The sequence below is a fragment of the Mirounga angustirostris genome, unplaced genomic scaffold (assembly GCF_029215605.1).
Source record: "Mirounga angustirostris isolate CCGP_5_RB_7025 unplaced genomic scaffold, mMirAng1.0.hap1 SCAF_1, whole genome shotgun sequence".
Lineage (NCBI taxonomy): Eukaryota > Metazoa > Chordata > Mammalia > Carnivora > Phocidae > Mirounga > Mirounga angustirostris.
This window is the reverse complement of record NW_026991709.1, coordinates 211,714,306-211,739,864: the sequence shown is the minus strand read 5'-3', so window position 1 is coordinate 211,739,864 and position 25,559 is coordinate 211,714,306. Positions and strand designations below refer to the sequence as shown.

The following is a 25,559-nucleotide window of genomic DNA, read 5'->3' as shown; positions in this document are numbered from 1 at the left end:
TGTTTACAGACGTCATATTTTGTTGTCCACATGCCAGTCTTTTGCAAGACTGGCATGAGAGTCCCCTACTTTCTGATATACTGTTTCAAACTTTTTTTAAAAAGATTTTATTTATTTATTTGAGAGAGAAGCACAGAGCCAAACGCAGGGCTGGATCTCACAACTCTGAGATCCTGACCTGAGTCGAAACCAAGAGTCAGGTGCTCAACCAACTGAGTCACCCAGGTGCCCCTCTAATTTACTGTTTTCAAGTTGTGTCTAAAACCAGATCACATAAAATTTGAAGGAAAGCATATTCATAAGGTATTTGACCTTTAGCCTGTGAACAGTAGTGTTGATTTTGCATGTTCTTAAGTTTGTTGTTACTTCTGGATTCTTAACCAGGTTTCTAATAGCTAGGGTTCCTGAAAAAGTGAGCCACTGTATATTTATTTCAACCCCAAACTTGTTTCTTTGTATTTTTTTCCCTAGTGAACTAAAGAAGGTCTTGTAGGGGGGCGCCTGGGTGGCTCAGTTGGTTAAGCGACTGCCTTCGGCTCAGGTCATGATCCTGGAGTCCCGGGATCGAGTCCCGCATCGGGCTCCCTGCTCGTCAGGGAGTCTGCTTCTCCTCTGCCCCTCCCCCCTCTCATGTGCTCTCTCTCATTCTCTCTCTCTCAAATAAATAAATAAAATCTTTAAAAAAAAAAAAAAAAAGGTCTTGTAGGTAGAAACAGTGTTTGGTCATCTTTATGTCCCCAGAGCCTAGTATCCAATAAATGTGTGCCAAATGCATGAATGAATAGAGTTTGTTAAAAAAAAAAAAAAAAAAGGTGAAAACCTTATAGTAGTTCAGAAAACTTTTTGTTTAGGGGGCGCCTGGGTGGCTCAGTTGGTTAAGCAACTGCCTTCGGCTCAGGTCATGATCCTGGAGTCCCTGGATTGAGTCCCGCATTGGGCTTCCGGCTCAGCGGGGAGCCTGCTTCTCCCTCTGACCCTCTCCCCTCTCATGTGCTCGCTCTCTCTCATTCTTTCTCTCTCAAATAAATAAATGAAATCTTTAAACAAAAAAAAGAAAAGAAAAGAAAACTTTTGTTTAGAATACTCACCTCAGGGGAGCCTGTTTTGGCTCAGGTCATATATCAGGGTCATGAGATGAAGCCCTGCGTTGGAGCCTGCTTGGGATTCTCTCTCTTCCTCTCCCTTTGCCCCTCCTACCCACCAACCCCCACCCCCCACCCCCCACTTATATGCACATGTGTTCGCTCACTGTCTCTCTTTAAAAAGAAAAGAAAAGAAAAGAAAAGAAAACTCACCTCAATGACAGAGTCTAAAACAGAAACAAAACCCAAGGGTGCCTGACTGGCTTAGTCCATTAAGCATCTGACTCTCGATTTCAGCTCAGGTTTTGATCTCAGAGGTTATGAGTTCAAGTCCCACATTGGGCTCCATGCTGGGCATGGTGCCCACTTAAAAAAAGAGAGAGAGAGAGAAACCCCAAAATAAGTAAACAACTAAAATAATATTCTGTAGTTTATGCTTCAGTGTTCCTTTCTCCTCCAATGTTTTATTGGTTTTGATGTCAACTGAATACTTGCTGAAAGTATTTAATCCTGTAAAAGAGACAATATAAAGGTAAAAATAGAGAATTGTATCACTCTCATTCAACTTTGTATTAGAGGTCCCAGCCAATGCAATATGACAAGAGAAAGACATGAAATGTAAAACTCATTGGAAAGAAAGAGACATTTGCCAATCTGAGTATCAGCTACTAGAAGTAATAACTGAGTGCAGCAAGAGGGCCAAATACAACACAGACATTGAAAACATCAACTGCTCTCTTGTATACTAGCCATGAACACTCAGAAAAGGCAGTTATGAAAAACATCATTCTTAATAACAACAAAACTTTAAAACATGTAAGAATTAACTCAGCAATTCCTTTCTGTCTAAAACCATCAAACTCTTCTGGAGGAGGCAGAAGAAAAAAGATCTGGATAAGGAAGCAATATACCATGTTCATGGATGGCCTTTCACTTCTTAAAAGTTTCCTGCCGGAGGAAACACATTGTTTCTTTTGTGCATACACATTCCTGGTCTGAAACCTTTTACTTTAGTGGGATTAGAACCATATAAATGACAAAGCTGAAGTTCATTCTGAGTAAGACAAGCTGTTGCTTAATGTACATTTTATATAATTTTATATTTGACATGGTCACACTTCTAAAATGTTATTTCAAGAAGCCAAATACCCAGTCTATAGAGGTTTACTCATGCAAAGATAGAGAGATAGATAAAAATCTAAACCTAAACCTTGTTTTTAAAGGGGGGGGGCACCTGGGTGACTCAGTCAGCTGGGCGTCTGATTCTTGATTTCACCTCAGGTTGTGATCTCGGGGTCATAAGATCGAGCCCCATGTCTGGCTCTGTGCTCAGTGGGAAGTCTACTTGGGATTCTCTCTCTCCCTCTGCCCCTCCCTCCTGCTCACACACACCCTCTCTCTCTGTAAAATAAAATTTGTTAAAAAAGGAATTTTGTTTGAGTAGAACATTTTAGAGTGTCTGGCATTATCTTTTTTTCTTTTCTTGTGTGAAATTTTCCTAATTTAACTCTTTTATTGTCTATTTCAGAAGGCAAATTTTTTTCACGAGAGATAATTTCAAAAGTAGTCTCCTTCCACTTTCCATCCCTGCATCAATGAAGGTAGTCATTTTACTGAACCATCTGAAGGATTCTCAACATAAGTAACACTCAGGGGGAAGATACAGTTTGGAAATATCGCACTAGTCTGTTTTTGTTAGTTTGGGGGCTTGTTTTACAATGTACCTCTTAAAGATATTGAGAATAGTGTCTAAGCCAGAAGAAGGGTTGATTCTATTCTGCCCTTATTACTGAGATAGCCTGTTTGTTTTTTCTGAAGCAGAATTGTTGGAAGTGCTCCTTATAACTGTTTGTGTGTTATGAATAGATAGATTATATGCACTAATTTCAGGGCCTCCCTAAATTGTCCTAAACCAAAACAGAAAAACCTTTGCCCTCTCAGTAACTATCTTGAGAAATTCTACCACTGGGTCCTACACTAAAGAAGGCTTTGCCATCTATTAAAATGCCAGTGTTTCTCTTATAAGCAACACATTTATCATTTATGTTCATCGTTCATAATTTACACTTCAGGCTTTATCTTCAGGGAAAGTTTTGATAAGGAAGAAGGAGATAGCTAAGGAGGAAGGAGGTATCCAAGGGCACCAAACACCAATTCCAAGCTCTCAGTTTCGGTCCCAGCTGCGCCCAGAATATTCAGTTCCCAACACCTGGGAACCAAACAACTCTTGCTAGCATACATGTTTCTTAAATGTGCATCTAGACATCTTACTTTGCTAATCGTCCAGAAGGATGCACCTCCTGATATCCTGTGTCGTTATTTTTAGGTTGGCACACCAGAAGTAACATCGGCACATATCGCTGACTCAGTATTACTGTTAGTAGTGAATCAAAAAATCTATATTTATGATTACGAAGCCAATTCCTGGAACACATCTATAGGTATACATGTTTTGTATTTTTTTTTTAAAGATTTTATTTATTTATTTGACAGCGAGAGACACAGCGAGAAAGGGAGCACAAGCAGGGGGAGGGGGAGAGGGAGAAGCAGACTTCTCGCCGAGCAGGGAGCCCAATGTGGGGCTCGATCCCAGGACCCTGGGATCATGACCCGAGCCGAAGGCAGACGCTTAACAACTGAGACACCCAGGCACCCCTGTTTTGTATTTTTTTAAATTTTGTTTGCAATCTGCCAACATCCAAGCACAGGTTTTTTAATTTTGGAAATACAAACAAAGCTGCTCCTTGGATGTCAGCCCCTAGACACTACCTTGTCCTTTAAAATTCAAATGAAAATTGTTTGTACAGTGGGAACCTAGTGTTTCTGTCGGGGATTGTAGTTACAAACCACAAAAGCCTGCTCTGACATGATTGGAGCAAATGAGGGACATCAACGGGAATTGCATTGGAGTGGATGTCAGGGAGGATTGAGAAGAGCCAAGAATGCACATACATGCTTGGTGACAAGGCTGAGTGATGGGAACATTCAGTCCCACCTACTGCCCATTAGGGACAGGGAACAGAGAGAAGGTAAGCTGTATGAAGAGAGAGAAAGAAGAGAACCCTCACGTAGGAGGCAAGGGGATGAGGTCAAGAATGAAGACAAGGGAGATGCCATTCTTTAGAAAAGAAGGATGGTTGGTACCCATTGTGATGAGAAAGGTGTCGGTTTGCGGCACCTCGGTGGTTCAGACAGTTGGGCATCCGACTCTTGATTTTGGCTCGGGTCATGATCTCAGGAGGTGGGATCAGGCCCTGTGTTGGGTTCCCTGCTCAGCATGGAGTCTACTTCTCCCTCTCCCTCTGCTCCTCCCCACCCTCCTGCTCTCTCTCTCTCCTAAATAAAATCTTTAAAAAAATTTTTTTAAACTAAAGAAAAGAACAGAAGAGAAAAGGAAAAAGAAAAGGGGTCAGTTCCAGGTTTTTCAACCCTAGCACTGCTGACATTTAGGGCCAGGTCATTCTCTGTGCGGGGGGCCACCCTGGGCACTGTGGGGATTCGGGGCAGCATCCCTGGCCCCTCCCACCTCCTGCCAGGAGCGCCCCTCCCCTCTCCCCATCCTGACACCACAAATGTCCCCAGACATCATCCACTGGATGTTCACTGGGAGTCAAAATCTCAGTCAAGAGCCACAAGGGTTGGTAGATCACCATCTTGCAATTCGTTATTCTTTTACGTCACTTATATTAGTTTTGGCGAAAGACTGTGGACCCCACGAGAGGGAACCTTGCCCAGCCAGTGTGGTATCTGCCAGGTGCTTGCTGAGCCCTGGCTGGAGAGGGGCTGGCAGCCCCCTGGGAGGGACAGGGAAGCACAGCAGGAGAGCCACACCTTGGTTTGGCCTCTGTCTGACTTCTCGTTAACAGTGTTGGGATTTGACCCCCGACAACAAGGTGACCTGGCGATGCAGAATGAATGATGCTTGGTGGTGTGGGGGGTGCGGGTAAAGAATGTACCTAACCCAGGTGGAGCCAAGTCCCAGGGCTTCTGTCAGGGACTGTAGTAACAAGCCCCAGAAACCTGCTCTGACCAGCCTGGGGGCCATGTCATGCTGTCACATCCAAACCAAACACCCAGCTGCCTCCATCCATTCCTTGCAGAACTTACTGCCCGCAGCCAAATTGCCACATAGCCCTCCCTGCTTTTGCTCCCTCCCTCTCGCTCCCTCCAAAATTCACCCATGAGCTGGCTCTTGCTTTGCTGCCCGGTCCTCTATCCCCCTCCTGACTTTCCGCATCACTTCTTTTCTCTCTCACATTTCATGCCTCTTTCTCCTTCTTGGGGTGGGGGGAAGGGAGCCTAAAAGTCACATAAAACTGACCATTTTAACCATTTTAAAGTGTACAATTCAGTGGCATTTGGTACATTCCCAGTGTTGTGCAACCATCACCACTATCTAGTTCCGGAACATTCCGTCACCTCAAAAAGAAAGACTGTCCCCATCAGCAGTCACTCCCCACCCCCTCCCCAGCCCCTGACAACCACACACCCACTTCCTGTCTCTCTGGACATGCCTGTTCTGGACGTTTCACACACGTGGAATCACGCACTTTGTGGCTTTTTTGTGTCTGGCTTCTCTCCCTGAGCGCCGTGTTTTCGAGCTTCCTCCCCATTTGTCAGCGGCTCGCTCCTTTTTAAGGCTGAATAATATTCCACTGTATGGATGAACCACTTTTGTCCGTTCATTAGCTGCTGGACACTTGGCTCGTTTCATCCTTTTAGCCATTGTGCAATAGCGCTCGTGTGCACATTCCTGCATGAGTTTTTATGTGGACGGAGGTTTTCAGTTCTCTTGGGGTAACCTAACCTAGGAGTAGAATTGCTGGGTCATCTGGAAACTCCATGTTTTAACGTACTGAGGAACCATAAGGGCTCCTCGTAGCATAATTCAGTCTGGTCTCTATTCTTTCTCTTCTCTCCATCACTTTCTTTAATAGCATCCAAAGGGCTGACTCGCCACCCCCTGCCCCAGCCCTGGCTCCCACCATCTACCTTCTGTCTCTATGGATGGAACTCCTCTGGGGACCTCCTGGGAGTGGGGTCCTGCAGGATGTGTCCTTCTGGGTCTGGCTTCTCTCACTAAGCACAATGTCTTCAAGGTCCATCCTTGTTGCAGGAGGTGTCAGAATGCCCTTCCTTTTTAAGGCCAAATAATATTCCACTGTGTGTCTACGTGACATTTTTGCCCATCCATTCATCATTTGTCAGTGGACACCTGGATTGCTTCCATGTTTTAGTTAATGTGAATAATCCTGCCTTGAGTCTCTGCTTCCGGTTCTTTGGGGTAGAAACCCAGAAGTGGGATTGCCAGATCTCTATTTTCAATTTCTGGAGGAACTGTCATCCTGTTTGCCACACCACACGCACCCATTTACATCCCCACCAACAGTGCATGAGGCTCCCAGTTGCTCCCCATCCTTGCCAACACCGGATGTCTGATTCTTTGATAATAGCCATCCTAATACGTGCGAGTGCCACCTCGCTGTGGTTTTGCTTTGCGTTTCCCTGATGATCGGTGATGCTGAGAGCACCTTTTCCTGTCTTTGTTGGCCACGTGTATATTTTCTTTGGAGCTGAAGCTTCTGCTATTGTAATAGAATCAAAGAAGGCCTCCCTAAGAGAAAGGAGCCCTGCAATTTTGGCAGGGTCCTAAGAGTTCCTGCGAAACCAGTGGTTCTCAGTTGGGACAGGTGTGCCCCTCTTGGCAATGTCTGGAGATCGTTTTAGGTGTTAAGACTGGGGGAGGGTGCTGCTGGCATCGAGTCAGCAGAGACAAGAGTGCTGCAAAGCCGAGTGCAACACACACAACACCGCCCCACAACCGAGAACCGTCTGGCCCCAAAATGTCAGTAATGTCAAGGTTGAGAAACCCTGCTCTATCCCTTCCCCTGAAATTTAGGGAGCTCGTGGTTTATTTATTTTTTTTAAAGTAGGCTCCACACCCAGTGTGGGGCTTGAACTCACAACCCCAAGATCAAGAGTCGCAGGCTCCACCAACTGAGCCGGCCAGGCGCCCTGGAAGCTCGTGCTTTTTAAAATGATCTTGTCCTTTTAGGTATAGAACACCCTGTTTCACATGTTTCCGGTGACAACTGTTGTTATAGCAGACATCCCTTTTGCGTGGTGAGTATATGGTGTGGAGCCTGTCATTTTTTACTCTGTTTTGAACATAGATCATTATGAATGAAAATACGGGCAGAGTAATCCATGAGGGCTTGGGCATCAGGTTCCATGAGGGACCTGGGCAGGATCCCTTCCCGAGGGTTCAGAAGAGGACCTGAGATACGGGATCACGTGGCCGACACACTAGGAATATATCCACCTGCCTTCCTTTTTTAAACTTGTTATTTTGAAATAATTATAGACCCTGCAGGAAGTCCCACGCCCCCCTTACCAATGGTCCCACCAATGGTTCCACCTTACGTAACTATAATAAAAAACTAAAGCCGGGAAGCTGACATGGAAATAACGTGTGCGTCTAATTCTGTGCCGTTTATCACATATGTGAAGTCACAGGAGGACTTCTGCCTTCTAAATACTGGACTGTTCCATCACCCCAAAGCTCTCCCTCCATACATCCCTGCCCTGCTGTCCCTAACCCCTGGCAGACACTAATCTGTTCTCCATCTCTAGAATCTCATCATTTCAAGAATGTTCTATACATGGGATCCTACAACATGAAAATCTGGGGATTAGCTTTTCTCCGCAAAACGCTCTGGAGACACCTCCCACTGGTTGTGGGTATCTAATACATTCCCCTTTGTCATCGAGTAATACTGGTTGTTTCCACTTTTTGGTTATTATGAGTAAAGCTGCTATGAACATTCATTTGTGTCTGCACATAAGTTTTCATCTCTGGGATAAATGCCCAGGAGTGTGATCACGGGCACATCTATCTCCTTTTTTTCAACTGAGATATAATTGAGATGCAGCAGTGTATAAATTTAAGGTGTACAATGTGTTGATTTGATACATTTATATGTTATAAATAGATGATCACCATAGCATTAACTAATATCTCCATCACATGATCATCATTTCCTTTTTGTGGTGAGAACAATTAAGATCTAGTCTCTCAGCAACTTTTAAATTTATAATACAGTCTTGTTGTCTGTAATCACTATGCTGTGTACTAGATCTCTAGAACTTATTTATCTACCCATTGCAAGCTTGTACCCTTAGAGAACATTTCCCCAACCCCTCTAACCCTGTATCTCCTTTTAAAGAGACTGTTTTATGTGTTTCTGTTCTTCCAGGATATAAGTAATTCAGTTTTTGCTTATTTGCATGGAGATCAGATATCTCAGACCAATGTCTATTTCTCAAACACCCGGGGATACAGATTTCAGAAGTTTGCCTATGAAAGACAGGTATGTTCAATTTGGTAAAAAAGTGAACAAGAAAAATAACAAATATATATTTACATCCTGCATGGTAGGAGTAATTAGCAATCGCTGGGTGAACAAGGGCTTTTCTCTTTTTAAGAGTCTGATGGGCTGGGAGAGTAGGGAAAATTCCAGGTCAAAGGAGCTGGCTGGGAAGCTTAGGAAGTTAAGAAAGGTTTCAAAAGGTGTTAGGTCATTGGATGGTTTCAGGAGTACTTATGTAAATAAACCTGGTGCCACAGTAAAGTCTGCACTTAACCCCAGGCCCGCCCAAAGATCGGTACCATCAGGTACCATCCTCATCCCAATTATACAGAGGAAAGAACTCTCATGGGTCAGTTCCCACCCTCCCCAAATTATATTCATCCAAAACCACAGAACGTAACCTTACTTGGAAATCGGGTCTTTGCAGATTTAATGATTTAAGTTAAGATGAGATCATACTGAATCGGGTGGGCCCTCAATCCCATGCCTGTTGTCCTTCTAAGAAGAGAGGACATGGAGAGATGCACACAGAGAAAGAGGCCATGTGAAGATGCAGGCCACATTGCAGGGATGCATCTGCAAGCCAGGAGATGCCGAGGATTCCTGGCAACCACAGACACTGGAAGAGAGGGATGGCGAGGTTTCTACCTCAGAGGAACCGGCACTGCCACCACCTTGATTTCAGACCTCTGGCTTCCTTCTTCCACCAATGTGACAGTACCTTTCTGTCGTTTTGCGCCATCAAGCCCAGGGCAGCACCGGGACATGGAAATGTGGGTGAAGGCACAGAGCGGTGCAGGGCCTTCACCACACAGCCTGGCAGAGCTGGGATCCGAACAGCTGAAGTGGGACAGGATGCTTGGGTAGCTAAGGGCACGAGGAGCTTTCGTTCTGACCCCGAGAGTGGCTCCTCCCCCAGGCACTCGGGAAGTATGTGCAAAGCAAGGCAGGGAGTCCACTCTGCTCTCAAGCTCTGACCGGCTCCTGAATGGGGTTTCTCTGCCCTGCCCAGGAGGCCCAATGGAGCCCAGAACTTAACTGCCCACATATTTCCATCCAAAATTAGGCCTAGAAGGACTTAACATGTGTGCTCAGTTGAAAATGATCATCACTAAAAAACCTGAGAGGTAGGTAGATAGACAGAGGGACAGACAGATAATAGGAATCAGCTCACATGCTTAAGGGGGCAGAGAAGCCCCACCATCTACCATCTGTGAGCTGGAGAACCAGGAAGTCTGATGCTTGAGGGCAGAAGATGGACAGGACATCCCAGCTCAAGAAGAGAGAACAAATTCCCTTTTCCTCCTCCTCTTTGGTCTACGTGGGCCCCCAACGGGTTGGGTGATGCCTGCCCACACTGGTGAGAGTGATCTTTATTGGGTCGACTAAATTAAATGTGAATCTCTTCCAGGATCACCCTCACAGACACACCCAGAAATGATGTTTTACTTGCTACCTGGGCATTCCTTAGCTCAGTCCGGCTGACACATAAAACGAACCAAAGCAAGTTCCACCCTTTGTCAACTTGGTACCCCTACGCATCTCCTTCAACCATCCTTAGTCTCCAAATAAAGACACTGACAAGGTCATCATTCCACCCAACACAATACAACCATCCTAAGCACAACTGAAAATGCACTCCTCCCTTCTGTATGAAGTTTACTCTTCTTTTTGATGTCTCCTCACTCAATACAACAGTCTTTCTGCTCTGTGGGTGTGCGTGTGTATGTGTGTGTGTGGTTATTGTTTTCGAGGCCAGAAGGCTGATGTACCTGAGCAGTCGTGAGTCATCTCCTTGGAGTTCTGCCAGCAGGGGAGGAGTTGGGGTGTCTGGTGGGGAGATGAAGGGCTGGAAAGTCCAGCAACCTCTGCCGTTTGGGATGGATTGACTGTGAGTCTTGGTCACCTTGGGCCACCGTAACAGACATCACAGACTGGGCAACTTAAACAGCAGACATTTATTTCTCACAGTTCTTTTTTTTTTTTTTTTAAGATTTATTTATTTATTTGAGAGAGCGAGAATGAGAGAGAGAGAGAGTACATGAGAGGGGGGAGGGTTAGAGGGAGAAGCAGGCTCCTCGCCGAGCAGGGAACCCGATGCGGGACTCGGTCCAGGGACTCCAGGATCATGACCTGAGCCGAAGGCAGTCGCTTAACCGACTGAGCCACCCAGGCGCCCCTGTTTCTCACAGTTCTGGAGGCTGGAAAATCCAAGATCAAGATGCTGGCTGATTCAGCTCCTGGTGAGGGCTCTCTTCCTGGCTCACAGAGGGCCACCTTCTTACTGTGTCCTCGCATGAAAAAGAGAACGCTTGGTGTCTCTCTTTTTAAAGATTTTATTTATTTGAGAGAGAGAGAGAGCAGGGGGAGGGGCAAAGGGAGAAGGAGAAGCAGACTCCCCACTGAGCAGGACCCTGAGATCATGACCTGAACCGAAGGCAGACGCTTAACCAACGGAGCCACCCAGGCGCCCCTCCCAATATGAATTCTTGACCAGGTGCTCTGGTGTCTCTTCTTATAAAGACATTAACCCCATCATCGGGGCCCCACTCTCATGACCTCATCTAAACCTCCTTAGCTCCAAAAGGCCCCACCTCCAACGACCATCCATCCCATCAGGGGTGCCAGTTTGAATGTGTGCCCCCCCCAAAATTTCTATATTGCCATTCTAATGCCTGATGTGATTGTATTAGGAGGTGAGGCCTTTGGGAGTGTTTCGATCATAAGGGTGGAGTGAATGGGATCAGAGTGCTTCTAAACGAGGAGGCCACAGAGAGCTTGCTAGCCCCCTCCCATGTGAGAACACAGAAGACTGTAACCTGGAAGTGGGCCCTCACTTGACCGTGCTGGCACCTTGATCTCAGATTTCCAGCCTCCGCAACTGTGAGCAGTAAACCTCTGTTGCTTAGAAGCTACTTGTCTGTGGCATATTCTGTGATACCAGCCAACATGGACTAAGATGGGGTTAGGACTTTAACATATGAATTTTGGGGGAGACACAATTCCGTCCATGGTGCTGTTTATAATAGAAAACTCCCAGGGCGCCTGGGTGGCTCAGTCGTTAAGCGTCTGCCTCCGGCTCAGATCATGATCCCGGGGTCCTGGGATTGAGCCCCGCATTGGGCTCCCTGCTCCGCGGGAAGCCTTCTTCTCCCTCTCCTGTTCCCCCTGCTTGTGTTCCCCCTCTGGCTGTCTCTCTCCTCATTCAAGGTTCTGTCCTACATGCTACATTTCCACAGAGGGGAAATAGATCGTAACAAAAAGACTTCCCTTCATTTTAGCTTACGAGGTAATCTGGAGTTAAAATCAAATGCGTTAATGATTTATTCATATGTGATATTTGTTTGTTTTATAGGCAGAACTAGTCGGATCTTTGGGTGGGATCTTCTGCTTTCACTCCTTGTCACAGGTTGGGCTGCTTCTCATTGATCAAGGGAAGGTGAGTAACTTTGGACTGAGAAGAAAGACTTAAATGACCTTTGCCCCAAGCCAGGTTTTTGTTAAGACACACACTGAAATCCATCTAGCTTTTCATTCACCTGTTCATCCATGTATCCATCTACTTAACTATCCATCTGTCCATCTGTCCATCCATCCATCCAAACAACCATCCATCCATCCATCCATCCGTCCATCCGTCCATCCATCCATCTGTCCATCCACCCACCCACCTGTCCAACCTACTTATCCATCCATCCATCCATCCGTCCGTCCATCTGTCCATCCCATCCACCCACCCACCTACCCACCTGTCCAACCTACTTATCCATCTGTCCATCCATCCATCCACCTACTTATCCATCCATTCAGCCACCCACCTGTGCACCTACCTACCCAGCCATTCACCCATCTATTCACCTACCTATTCATCCATGCACCCATCTACCCACTCACACACCACCACCCTCCTCCCCCTTTCACTTGTTCATTCAGTCATGCACTGGGCAATATTTAAGTAGTGCCTAGGAGGTGCTTAGCACTGTGCTGAACACTAGGGATAAAATACAAAGTATGTGTACATATCGCTGACAATGCACAAGATTGTTTTAAATGCTTCATGTTGAACTCTTTGTTAATGATTATTTTCATGGGTATTCAGAAAATCAGTACATGACATCTGTGACCTCACAGATATCATCTAGAATAAGACTAAGTTAAGAAGAGGAGCCAGTCCAGGGCGCCTGGGTGGCTCAGTTGTTAAGCGTCTGCCTTTTTTTAAAGATTTTATTTATTTGAGAGAGAGAGAGAGCAGGGGGAGGGGCAAAGGGAGAGGGAGAAGCAGACTCCCCACTGAGCAGGACCCTGAGATCGTGACCTGAACCGAAGGCAGACGCTTAACCAACGGAGCCACCCAGGCGCCCCAAGAATATGAATTCTTGACCAGGCGCTCTGGTGTCTCTTCTTATAAAGACATTAACCCCATCATCGGGGCTCCACTCTCATGACCTCATCTAAACCTCCTTAGCTCCAAAAGGCCCCACCTCCAACGACCATCCATCCCATCAGGGGTGCTAGTTTGAATGTGTGCCCCCCCCCCAATTTCTATATTGCCATTCTAATGCCTGATGTGATTGTATTAGGAGGTGAGGCCTTTGGGAGTGTTTCGATCATAAGGGTGGAGTGAATGGGATCAGAGCGCTTCTAAACGAGGAGGCCACAGAGAGCTTGCTAGCCTCCTCCCATGTGAGAACACAGAAGACTGTAACCTGGAAGTGGGCCCTCACTTGACCGTGCTGGCACCTTGATCTCAGATTTCCAGCCTCCGCAACTGTGAGCAGTAAACCTCTGTTGCTTAGAAGCTACTTGTCTGTGGCATATTCTGTGATACCAGCCAACATGGACTAAGATGGGGTTAGGACTTTAACATATGAATTTTGGGGGAGACACAATTCCGTCCATGGTGCTGTTTATAATAGAAAACTCCCAGGGCGCCTGGGTGGCTCAGTCGTTAAGCGTCTGCCTCCGGCTCAGATCATGATCCCGGGGTCCTGGGATTGAGCCCCGCATTGGGCTCCCTGCTCCGCGGGAAGCCTGCTTCTCCCTCTCCCACTCCCCCTGCTTGTGTTCCCTCTCTCGCTGTGTCTCTCTCTGTCAAATAAATAAAATCTTAAAAAAAAAAAAAGGGGAGTCAGTCCATGTAAACTGCATTTGAAAAAAAATTTTAAGGCAGAAAAAGAGTCAGTCCATGTAAACCGCATTTGAAAAAAAATATTAAGGCAGAAAAGGATTAAGTACAATATTGCATCCTGGGTAGGTGGGATGTGCAGCTCTGGAGTTCAGGGGAGCCCTGGTGTCAGGAAGCTTCGGATGGTTGGGCTGACCTCCATGGCTGAAGCCCCCACCCTCTGGCCGTGTGCTGGGTCCCGTCCCTGCCCAGAGTGCCCTCATTAGCATAGTCCCCGCCCAGAGTGCCCTCATGACCACAGAGTCCAGGGTTACCACCTATGCACAGTTTCTCAGGCTGCCCACCCGCAATCCCACAGGCTTTGGTTGGCGGGTGTCCACACTTGGGGTGGGGGGCAGATGCACTGCGGGCTCTGGGGCTCGCTCCCTGCACGTTTGCATTCCTAGCCTATGTCCGTTGAGCTGCCTCGGTCACGGCGTCTTACGGAGGAGGAAACCTGCAGGGCATGTTTCTCTGTTCAGTACTCAGTACTCAGTGCTTTTCTGCTCCTGGCCCCTGAGTGCCTGAAACTGCTGGAGGCTTTGGCCTGGGGCTCCCTCCGCAGGGAGCCGAGCCCCAGTCCTGACCCAGCTGCTGTGCTCTTGCCGGGAGGGGCAGCCCGGGCTCACGGCTTTCCCTGGCCTCACCTGGGAGCAGTTCAAGGCTGCCCTCCTTCAGGGTTGGCGCCTTGCCTTAGCTGGCTACTCTGCTACCCGCAGCTCGGTCCCCCAGGACAGGGGACCAGACGCGGCCAGTGTATTACACAGTGGGCCTGGGCTGGGGCCCGCGATGTGCACTCACAGGCTCAGCACGTTGTGCAGATGGGCCTGCACCGCCCCCGCCCCAACCCCCCCCCCCCCCCCGCCTGGTGTCCTGGAGGTGGCAGCTGCAGGGGTCCAGCGCCATCCATCCTGCCCCGAGCGTGTTGTCTGTGGCAGCCCAGGAGAGGGCAGGGCTCCTCAGCCTCCCACTGTGCACACTGGGGGAGGAGAGCTCTCTGTCCAGGGTTGGTCCAGGGCCATCCTGGGCACTGTGGCCTGTGGAGCAGCGGCCCCAGGCCAAGCCGGGAGCAGCCCTAGTCCTGACAGCTCCTCGTATCCCCCCGGACATCGCTCAGTGTCCCTTGGGGGCAGGGCCGCCCCAAGCTGAGAGCCACTGGCCCAGATAATAAGATTTGAAGGAAGTCTCCGCCGCAAAGCACGCCGACCCCTGCTTCCGCCAAGCCTGTGATGCCTTCCCCCAGATTCCGTGGTCTTTCCCTCTCAGGCTAGGTTCGGCTACTCAGAACACCCGCTGAACAGCAGTTTTGGGCTACCCTTCGACTACAACGGGACCCTGGACATCCTCATCACCCCAGGCCAGAAAGGCATTCTAATCTTCTGGTTTGAGAAGAGCCTGTTGGTTTCCAGAAACTCAGGTGAGCCAGGCCCAGGCTCTGGGTGTCCCCCTCTGCGTGGGGAAAGCACAGCTGGTTTTTGTCTCCCCTGCCTCCAGCAGGGGAGAGGCCTCCAGCCCATTCTCACTCTCGGTGTTCACTGTGTCCATCTCTCCCCCTGCCCCCCACCCTACCCCAGTTTCCTGCCCCAGGAGTCCTGAGGGGGCCACGTGGGCAGGTTCTGAAAGTCGCCCACCAGTCACCTAGGGCAGAGCCCAAGTCTCCCTCCAAGAACCACAAGCCTTGTTTCGGCGCCAAGGTCAGCGACTCCAGGACATGGCTCGGAGCTGCCCACTTGGACTTGCCCTGGCCAGAGAGAACTGGGAAAACAGCGCAGCACCTCCCACTGGCCTAGCTGAGAAGCAGAAGGCAGCCCCCCCAGGGGGAAAGGGGTACTGTCAGGGAAGACCACCCACTACGCCCACTACTCAGGCCGCCTGAACACCGTCGATCCCCTCCCCTCCCCTCCCCCCAGTGCAAGAGAAGGGCTCAGGGCTGGCCTGTCCATTTGGAGAGCTCATCGGAGAACGGAAGCTCTTGTTCCTTGCCCGTGTTACGCATAAGTCAAAGGCATTCCAGCAGTGAGACAGCCTTTCTTGTGAACTCCGCAGCCGATGCGCCACATTCCCGTCCCACCGGGCACACAGGCTTGGTTTTCTCAACCCTAAGCGCCTTCTGCACGATGCTCTACAGTTGGTGCGCCTCGGTGCTGTGTTTTCCCCCACTTTGTATCATTTGAGTCCCTCACCAAGGGTTGGGGCGGGCGGCGGGGACCACTCGGTGTTTCAGCAGTGGGGGGTCCCTTTCCTCATGACTGTGCCCTGTCGTCTCACAGGTCAGCTCGTCTACCCTGTCCATGTGCAAGAAGGACCCAACACCTTGTATTCTTCCATCTCTGAAGCCAACATCACCATCCACAGCGTTGCTGCCAGTGCGTGCCCCACCCATGGGTAGCTTTCTAGAAGTGCCTTCTACGGGGCTTAGTAACCACTGACCCACTAGATTCAGTCTAGCCAAAACCAAACGGAACCAAACGAAACCCGAACCAAAATGTGATTATCACACATTCGGGAACAATTCCCGGCATAAACTTGTACCCTTCACCAGGAGGTAGAATAAGGATTGGGTGTTGGCTTCCTAGGCCGTTACAGCAAATGCCCACAAACTGGGGGGCTTAGAACGGCAGATGGTTCTGAATCGAGGTGTCGGCAGGGCCGTGCTCCCTGCAGAGGCTTCAGGGGAGGATCTGCCCCAGGCCTGCCTCCCTGGCTTGTAGGTGGCTGTCTTCCCCCTGCACTCCCTCTGTGCGCGGCTGTGTCCAAACCCCCCCCCCCGCCTTCTTTACAAGGACACCCATCATACTGGATTAGAACCCACTCCGATGACCTCATTTTAACTTAATCACCTCTGTAAAGACCTGATCTCCAAATGCAGTCGCCTTCTGAGGTCCTGGGGATTAGGACTGCAACATATCTTTTTTGGAGGGGACACATTCCAACCCATAACAGATGGCATCTCAGGATTTCTTTGCCACTCAATTACTGGTCCTGCTACTGTCCTGAAAGATGAGCGTCGCCCGACTAATATTTCTCCTCACAGGAGGCAAAGAGTGGGACACACTGGGGAGTCACGTGGGCGCTAAGTCAGTATCTCCCCTGTTGGCTGATCATCGCATTACATTCTAGCATCTGTGTCCCTGTAGCTGTTTAAAGTTAACTTTAAATAGTTACAGAAATTCATGATGTAAAATGCTCTTATAACTAAACCAGTGGTGCATGGTCCTTTAAAGGATGTTGTTGTTGTTTTTTTTTTTTAATATTCCAAGTACAGTTGAAGTCCCTTGGGGCGCCTGGGTGGCTTAGTTGCTTAAGCGTCTGACTCTTGATTTCGGCTCAGGTCATGATCTCAGGGTCGTGAGATCGAGCCCCGCATCGGGCTCCGTGCTGAGCATGGTGCCTGCTTGAGAGGCTCTTTCTCCCTCTCCCTCTGTCTCTCCCCGCCCCCCACCCCTGTTCACTCTCTGTCTCTTAAAAAAAAATTATAATAAAAATGAAAAAAATAAAGTCCCTTGTACCGGCTCCCTAAACCTAGGCCCCTCTTTGGCTTCCTGGAGGTAACCATGGTTAGGAATTTGGGGTGAAACACAGTCAGTTGCAAGATGCACACCGCAGATCAATTATGGATCTGCTGAGAATGTCTAGCATCGCCCAGACGGGTTGTTTGCTTGTACATAAGGGGCGTCCTGTCACTGTGTGAGTCGCTCTGCCACCTGCCTCCTCCATTACACCTCATTTTCTACTCCATTGTGGTGAGAACACGTAACAGGAAGATCTGCCTTCCTAACAAATCGTGAGGTGCCCAGTGCAGTATTTAACTACAGGCATGATGCACAGCTGAGCTCTAGAACGGACTCGTCCTGCATCCTTCAAACTCTAGACCTGTTGAACAGCAGCCCCCCATTTCCTCAACCTGGGGACACTCAGCGATGTCTGGGGATGACATCAGAGGAGATGGTCGTCTTGTCTGGGGGCGTGCTACTGGATCCACTGGGTGGAGGCCCAAGATGCTGCTCAGCATCCTACAAGGCACAGGACACACACACCCTCCCCCCACTACAAAGAAGGATCTGGCTCCAAACTCTGTAAAGCCAAGGTTGAGAAACTAGGTTAATTCGCTCCTTGCTCTGCAAACACCCCTCCGCATTTCTACATCAGATGCTTTCCCCAAGTTTCAGCTTAAGCCTCACTTTTTCTGAAAGCGTCCTTGATTTTCTTTTTTTATTTTTGTTATTATTTTTTTTTTAGAATTTTTTTTTTTAATTTATTTATTTGAGACAAAGAGATAGAGAGAGAGAGAGAGTAGGAGCAGTGGGGAGAGGCAGAGGGAGAGGGAGAAGCAGACTCCCCGCTGAGCAGGGAGCCCGATGCAGGGCTCGATCCCAGGACCTGGAGATCATGACCTGAGCCGAAGGCAGACGCTTAACGACTGAGCCACCCAGGCGCCCCGATTTTCTTTTTTTAAAGAATAAAAATATGTAGGAAATAAGTTGACCCTTTCACAAAACCTTTTAGTGGTGTCCTGTGTTCCTTGGAACTTTGTGTCTGCAAAAGACCAGAAACAACCTCAGTGTCCATCCGTGGAGGACAGGTTTAATCAGTTGTAGTTCATCCGGGTATATTCATACACATGAAAGAAAACAGTTAAGCTCTTTTCTTTTCTTCTTTTAATTTTATTTATTTATTTGACAGAGAGAGACACAGCAAGAGAGAGAACACAAGCAGGGGGAGTGGGAGAGGGAGAAGCAGGCTCTTCAGGTGCCCCAAGTTCTTTTCTTAAAACACTTGAGGGGGTTCCAGAATATGATACCGCGAATACAAGACTACCAGAAAAGATGTTTCTTAAAACATTTAACTGGGGTTACCTAAGTCAGGGGTCAGCAAACCATGGCCCAAGGGCCAAATGTGGCCCACCACCTGGTTTGGTAAATAAAGTCTTATTGGAACACAATCATGCCCATTCATTTACAAGTTGCCCCTAGCTGCTTTCACAGAGTTAAACACTTGTAAACATAACACATGATCGGGGCGCCTGGGTCGCTCAGTCGTTAAGCGTCTGCCTCCGGCTCAGGTTGTGATCCCAGGGTCCTGGGATCGAGTCCCACATTGGGCTCCCTGCTCAGCCAGGAGCCTGTTTCTCCCTCTCCCTCTGCCTGCTTGTTCTCTCTCTCTCTGTGAAATAAATAAATAAAATCTTAAAAAAAAACAAAACACACAATCAGCAGAGCAGAAAATATTTACCATCTGGTTCTTTACAGAAGAAGTTTGCTGACCCCTGGCCTATATGACGGAATCTGGGGTAATTTTTTGTAAACTTTTTATATTTTTTATATTTTCGTCCATTGAAACAACCCTTATTTCAATTTTGTTCTATCTTGTTTGGTTTTTCCTAGATGAATATGAACTGGCAGTTTTGACTCAGGAGAACAATTTGTATTATTGCAGCTTGGGAATCCTATCAAGTTCTCTAATCAAAGTAGGTAAAATCAAAGTAGTGTCATTGTCCCGCCGATGAGGAAATCGTATTCTCAAACTTTTTTTTTTAAGAGAGCAAGCGGGTGGTGGGGGGCAGAGGCAGAGAGAGAGGGAGAGAGAATCTTAAGTAGGCTTCATGCTCAATGCGGAGTCCAGCGCGGGACTTGATCCGTCGACCCTGAGATCATGACCTGAGCCAAAATCAAAGGCCAGACAGACACTTAACTGACTGAGCCACCCAGGTGCCCCATTGTTCTCAAACTTCTGATCCTTTTTCTGAAGGCTAGAAATTACTCTGTTTATTAAAATAGTCAGACTATTTTAATAACAATAGTAATAATTTTAATATTAATGTTAATTAATATTTAATTAACATTAATATTGAAAAAATTAACAGTAATAGTGATTTTACTAGTTATGAAAATCATGACAGCAGCAGCTAAAACCTACTGAGCACTCAGAATATGGCAGGCGCTGGTCTGAGTGTTTTCCAACTGTTACCTCATTTACCTGAGTGTTTTCCAACTGGAACCATCATCTTAAGAAGTGGAACCTTAGGGGCGCCTGGCTGGCTTAGTCGGAGAGCATGTGACTCTTGATCTCGGGGTCGTGAGTTCGAGCCCCACACTGGGCGTAGAGATTACTAAAAATAAATAAACTGAAGAAAAAAGAAAGAAAAGAAGTAGAGCCTTATATTGTCCCCATTGGACAGACGGGAAAACTGAGGCACGGAGAGGTAGGAAGTGGTGGTAGGGAGGGGTCATTTCACATTACCTTATACATCATGCCTATCCGATTCTGTTTCATCCTCACAAAGCCCCAGGAAGGAGATCATAGCATCCAACTTTTACAAGGGAGGAAAAACTGAAGTTCAAGTTTCCCTCTTTCCTAAGGCCCCGTAACTCGTTAGCAGCTGAGCCAGCGAAGTCCCCCAAGTGTGCTGATCGCTACCTCAGTGCTTTTGCTGCTCAAGCCACAGGCACCATAGTTCCAGAAGGCTGCCTGGCATTGGAATAGGATAGGACGAGGAATAGGACTGTCTCTTCGAAGCCTTCACCCTGACATTCTGACGACCAGGGCATTTTCTGGGTGAGGGTCTGTAGCTTTCGTCCCGACTCTCCAGAGTGGTCCAGGACCTGTGCATAAGTCTAGACTTAGTTCCTGCCTATCCTCTCTGATGAAGAAAAGACGGAGTTTCCATTATTAATCACCAAAGAATGAATGAAGCTGAAGAGTAGATTTCTCCACAAAGTGTACCGATGACTTTGTTTGTTCGTTTGTTTGTTTGGTCTACCTTCTTTAAACCTGACGTGTAAGATAAAATTGATGTCCTCAAAAAAGACTTTGAATGACCTGATTTTCGAAATTGCTTTCCTTTCAGTTTGCAGGCCAAAACCTCTGGTCCCAAGAGGCAGCCCTGATGTTCACTGATGTGGGGAGAGTGGAAATACTGACCCCACTCCCTGATTCGGTGTTTCCAGCTTTCGATTTCCAGAAGTGCCCCGTGAACATCCAAGCGGTTCTCATGGATCCCCAACTCCAAGTTGATGTTTGCAAAGTATGTGATCATCACTGTTTGGATCAATGTTCCCGGCACTCTTTCTAAAAAAGACAAATCTCACAGAGCCAGAGTTGGGCATTTGTCACCAGCAACCACACCCAAGAGCTCCAAGGAGGGTTGCCGGGGAAAATATGGGACGAGCAGTTATACTTGAATTTCACATAAACAACTAAATCTGGCAACCAGCCACCCCTGATCCCCAAAGGCTGGCACCCTCTCCTTATATGGGCTTCATGCCCCTTATTTCAGATAGAAACATACATCACCTTAGTAGACGCTCTTTGTAACAAGGAAGCCAGCCAACCCTTAACGATGGTTTGTAAGAGAATAAAGCAAATGATGTGCTTGCCAGGACTGCTCCCTCCTCAAGCAGTCAGATGAACCATCAGTGTTCTATAGAATCTTACCTGGAGAGCTCTGGAGAGGGAGATTCGATTGGGCTCTAGGCTTCCACCAAGCTGTGGGGCTCAGCCTAGACCCCCCCACCCCCGCACATGGGCTGATCAAAGGCGGGGGGGGGGGGTTATAGAAATATGGAAACCTGGATGCATCAATTTTGATTCGTCGTTCTGCGAGTAACAAAGTCCAAATCGAATGCGGTTAAGCCGCAAAAGCAACTGTTGGCTCGTGCAGCCAAAAGGTCTGAAGGGGGAAGACCTCAGGCGAGGCTTGATTTAGTAACTCAGGTCATGCCGGCAAGGAACCGGCTCCTGGCCATCTCTGAACTCTGCCTGCCGGGGGTGTTCCATGCTTCATCCTGAAGATTCATCTAGATGCCTCTGGGAAGCCCTGGGTTCTCATATGGTATCGAGCCGGCAGCTGCAGGCGGGCAGCCTCGCACAGTATCCCAGGCAAGAGACAGGGTCTCTCCTCAGAGTTCTGCAGAAGCCAAGAGAAGTCCCCACCCCCTCCAGTGTCTCCCGCATCTCATTGGCTCAGAGGAGATGACATGCTCACTCCCGCACCAATCACATGGCTGGGAATGAGCCAATCAGAATCCACTCCTTCGAATAGTAGTGAGGTTAAGTCCACCAGGCCATCTGCCCAAGGATGTGAAAAGGGCCGGTCTGCCAAAGGAGACTGAGGATACCCTGGGGTAGGGGGATCAGCTGCTGGACAGAAGTAGTATAATAGTTTTCCCAAATCCCACCAAAAACAGCAAAAAAAACCCCACCCAAAACAGCAACTACATAGCATAACGAAAATCCATGGATTATGGGGCTCCTGGCCAGCTCAGTCGGAAGAGCGTGTGACTCTTGATCTTGGGGTTGGGAGTTCAAGCCCCACGTCGGGCGTACAGCCTACTTAAAAAAAAAAAAAAAAAAGCAAAAACAAACAAAAAACATGGATGAAAGCTGGGACAATTAGTTGGATAGTATGAGTCCACAAGGATATAAATAAGTGACTGAATAAATAAAGGGAGCAGAAACACATCCCCCGCCTACAGAAGAACTCTGAGTAATGTACGTATATACTCTCCCTCCTAGAGGAGAAGTTTAACCCCTGCCTGAGGGTGGACTGGTCTTAGTCATGTGCTCATAGGGAACAGTCTGGAAAGGGGGAGTAGCCACTTGGTAGTGAAGAAACCTGGCAGGCACCATCAGGCAGCAGAGCAGGATTCACATCAACCGTCCCGTAGCTAGGGCAGGATTCTCCACCCCAGACCTGGAATCAGCCACTTCTCCAAGAAGCAACTCATTGGCTACCTTCCTAGGATGGCCAGAAGCCAATCCTTGTTTCCTTGAACATGGGGTAAGTAAAAGGCAAGATGCAAGCATTTATCCCATCTTCCCTTCCAACTGTTCTACTGGGTCAGCGAAAATTAGAAGGGGGAAAGTGTCTTAAAATTCTCCCGGCAGGGGCACCTGGGTGGCTCAGTCATTAAGCGTCTGCCTTCGGCTCAGGTCATGATCTCAGGGTCCTGGGATCGAGCCCCGCATCAGGCTCCCTGCTCAGCGGGAAGCCTGCTTCTCCCTCTCCCACTCCCCCTGCTTGTGTTCCCTCTCTCACTGCCTCTCTCTGTCAAATAAATAAATAAAATCTTTAAAAAAAAAAAAAATTCTCCCGGCAAATGTGTGAAAACAAAATGATAGAATGTCGTCTTGTGGCAACCCCAACACCCAAAGAGAGGGACGGCCAGCCTTAGGTGCTGCTGATAGAAGATCAACCACCCGTTGAGTCTTGCCAGTGTGATCCAACCCAGAGCTGACGGATCCAGCCTCTGGTCTGCCAGAAACTCCGCGCATGGAGGAACATGCCCACCTGTGCCAGGAAAATCCAGACTGTGGGAATCTACAGGTCCAGCAGCCTGGGTGCCTCAAAGATGAATAGAAATGAAAAGAAAGGGATGACAAGGAGCCTGGGGATTGAAGGAGACTTATACAGAACAACGTTTGAGAATGGGCAGGACTAAGTCCCATCACCTAGGGATGCACACATAGCAAGAAAGCAGTTGTGGTAAAAGTCAGGTGGGTGGGGGAGGGCACTTCTGGGGAGAGGAGGCCCTGCTAGGGGTTGATGGCATGGACCTTGAGGGTCTTCTGGGGGCTGCAGGATCTATCAGGAAGACATGAGTGACAGATTGGAAAGTTCCATCCCTAGGGGAGGCCACGGAGGGCCTCCCACCTGATTGCCCATTCTGCTTTGGGAACAGGAGCTTGGTTTAATTCATGGATTTGTTTGGCATTCCTACCTAGGCAGAACTTCTGCAAGGAGAATTTGACAACAAAATGTACACCATTGATATGAACAGCAAATTGGAGCTGACCGCCCTGATGATACCGCGGCCAGGCATGTCCCTGGTCCCACTGGTAAGGTCACCTCCTGCATCTGACAGGCGCTCCTGAGACGGGGCGTTCTCCAGCGTCCTAGGCTCTGAGAGCCCCCTGGCATCCCCCAGGGGGAGACCTCGCTTATGATGCTTCATAGACATGCCCTGTCCTGCTCCTCAGTGGGCCTCTGCCTGTCTGGCCTCCTTTCCCAGGGCCTGTGCCCCTCATTCTCCGCCCTTCTCCTGGGCTGCCCCGTGCTTCCCATAAGCTCCTCTGCCTCTTAGCCCAGCTGGAGCCCGACTCAGGCCTTCCCTCAGGCAGTGGGCGGTGCTCGAGAGACAGTGGGTGTCCCCGGACCTGAAACCCAAGTGTCCAAGCCTGGACTCTCGGCTATAAGTAATGGAGCGGAAAACGGGGGGGCCAGTTAATGCAAGGCCATGGGACGAAGTCCAGCCAGCCGGGACCAGCGCCTGCAAAGGGACGCCAGGCCATGCACTGGGGATGGGTCTGGGTCCTGCAGCTCTGCAGCTCTAGGCTGTCTGCTGCACAGGGCTCGGGGGTAGATGAGGTTGGGCACATGTGGGGATTGGAGGGTCCCCTGCCTTTGCAGAGCAAGCTCGGTTTTCAGTGGGAAGGTGCACTGGGGTCACCTGTGGATGAGACCCCCCAGTGGCACCCCTTTGTGCCTGCTGGCCCAGAACATTTGTGTGTGCTTCTCCTCCCCGGCCCCTGCCAGGCGATGGTGAGCAACCCCCACTCCCTGGGCCTGCAGGCCATCATCTACGAGGACGGCTACACTTATGACGGGAACACCAAACACAGACTGGTGAGCTGCGCCCCTGCCCCAGCCCCAGGTGCATGTGATGAAGGGCACAGCCTTGACGGCACCCAGCCAGCTCTGGCCACCTTAAGGTGCCTCTCAGCCTGACTTTCCTCCCTCCTTTCCTTCCCTGCACACAGCGAGGTAAGGCGCTGGAGAATCTGGAGAGGACATGGCCCTGCCCCTCCCCCCAGGCAAGGCAAGCAGCAGTCACCCAGATTTAATGAGTGAGGTCATTAAGGTGTCACAGGGGATAAGCACGAGGGCCATAGCAGAGAGCCTAACACAGCCCTGGGGAAATATGGGTGGTTGGGTAAACCGAGGCATCAGGACGGAGCGGAACTAGGGGGACCAGGAGGGGCTTGGCCAAATAGGGTCTGGGGGATCCGTAGGGCCAAGCCAGGCCTCATGGTCGCACTATGGGGTTTGCGCTTGACCCCAGAAGCCTGGTGTGGGGTTGGGAGGTTTCCACGGGACAGGGGCAAGGCACCAGTCTGCCACAAGAGTCTTTGGACCAGTCCTTGCCACCTTCTAAAGAAGAGGGGAAACAAAGTCACCCCTCACTACAGGTCCCCCAAAGGCAGCAAGGAAATGCATGAGCTTGGGGTGATCATTTCCATGAGCTTCTAGAAGCCTCTCGCTGGTGGTACAATTAGAATCAGGAGAGGGCTAGATGCTCTCCAGGCTCCTCCTCCCAGGGCCCCGTCCTACCTCCATCTCTCCTGAGCCCCGACTGTGCGACTGTGCGTGGCCCCAGGCTGTCCCACCATCGCAGTGCCCCTTTGCTCTTGACTCCACAGAACATTTCCCTGAGGCAGCAGCACCACTGGGGAAGAGCCGACCCCAATTTCACCTCCAGGTATGTGGTCGCGTAAACTGGAGTGGGGGAGGGGGCGGCCCAGGCTATCTATGGGGTTCCCTTAACAGGGTCTGGGAACATGGTGCCGAGATCCAGACTCCCTCCCTCCAAGGACGGTAAGGCCAGAATGATTGAAAACACTTTCTAAGTGGTGGGTCCCAGAAGGACACATCCTACAGGATTCCACAGCCAGGAGGTCCCCAGGGTATATATTTCAACAATAAGCTTTAATTCTAGATCTAGAATTTTGTACCACTGTATAGTATAATTGAAATTTGCTAAGAAAGTAGAACTTAAATATTCTCACCACCTCCCCACCCTAAACAAAGGTAAATATGTGAGGTGATGGATGTGTTAATTAACTCCATGAGGGGTGGGATCCTTTCACAATATGTATATACACCAAATAATTACATTATATACCTTAATGATCTTACCATTTATTTATCAGTTATACCTCAGTAAA

At 48.8% G+C, this 25,559-nt stretch overlaps 1 protein-coding gene across 1 annotated transcript in view; it reads left to right on the top strand.

The window, feature by feature from the left end:
• The window catches only part of CATSPERD (cation channel sperm associated auxiliary subunit delta), a 47,794-nt gene that overhangs the window by 4,652 nt on the left and 17,583 nt on the right, over positions 1-25,559 (top strand). Inside the window, exons 4-15 of the mRNA XM_064593516.1 lie at positions 2,611-2,683; positions 3,409-3,523; positions 7,138-7,205; positions 8,339-8,452; positions 11,808-11,891; positions 14,883-15,033; positions 15,887-15,982; positions 19,001-19,083; positions 20,464-20,640; positions 23,340-23,453; positions 24,151-24,240; positions 25,035-25,093. Of these exons, the coding sequence (XP_064449586.1) occupies positions 2,611-2,683; positions 3,409-3,523; positions 7,138-7,205; positions 8,339-8,452; positions 11,808-11,891; positions 14,883-15,033; positions 15,887-15,982; positions 19,001-19,083; positions 20,464-20,640; positions 23,340-23,453; positions 24,151-24,240; positions 25,035-25,093 (1,224 nt within the window). The remainder of the gene's footprint in view (positions 1-2,610; positions 2,684-3,408; positions 3,524-7,137; positions 7,206-8,338; positions 8,453-11,807; positions 11,892-14,882; positions 15,034-15,886; positions 15,983-19,000; positions 19,084-20,463; positions 20,641-23,339; positions 23,454-24,150; positions 24,241-25,034; positions 25,094-25,559) is intronic.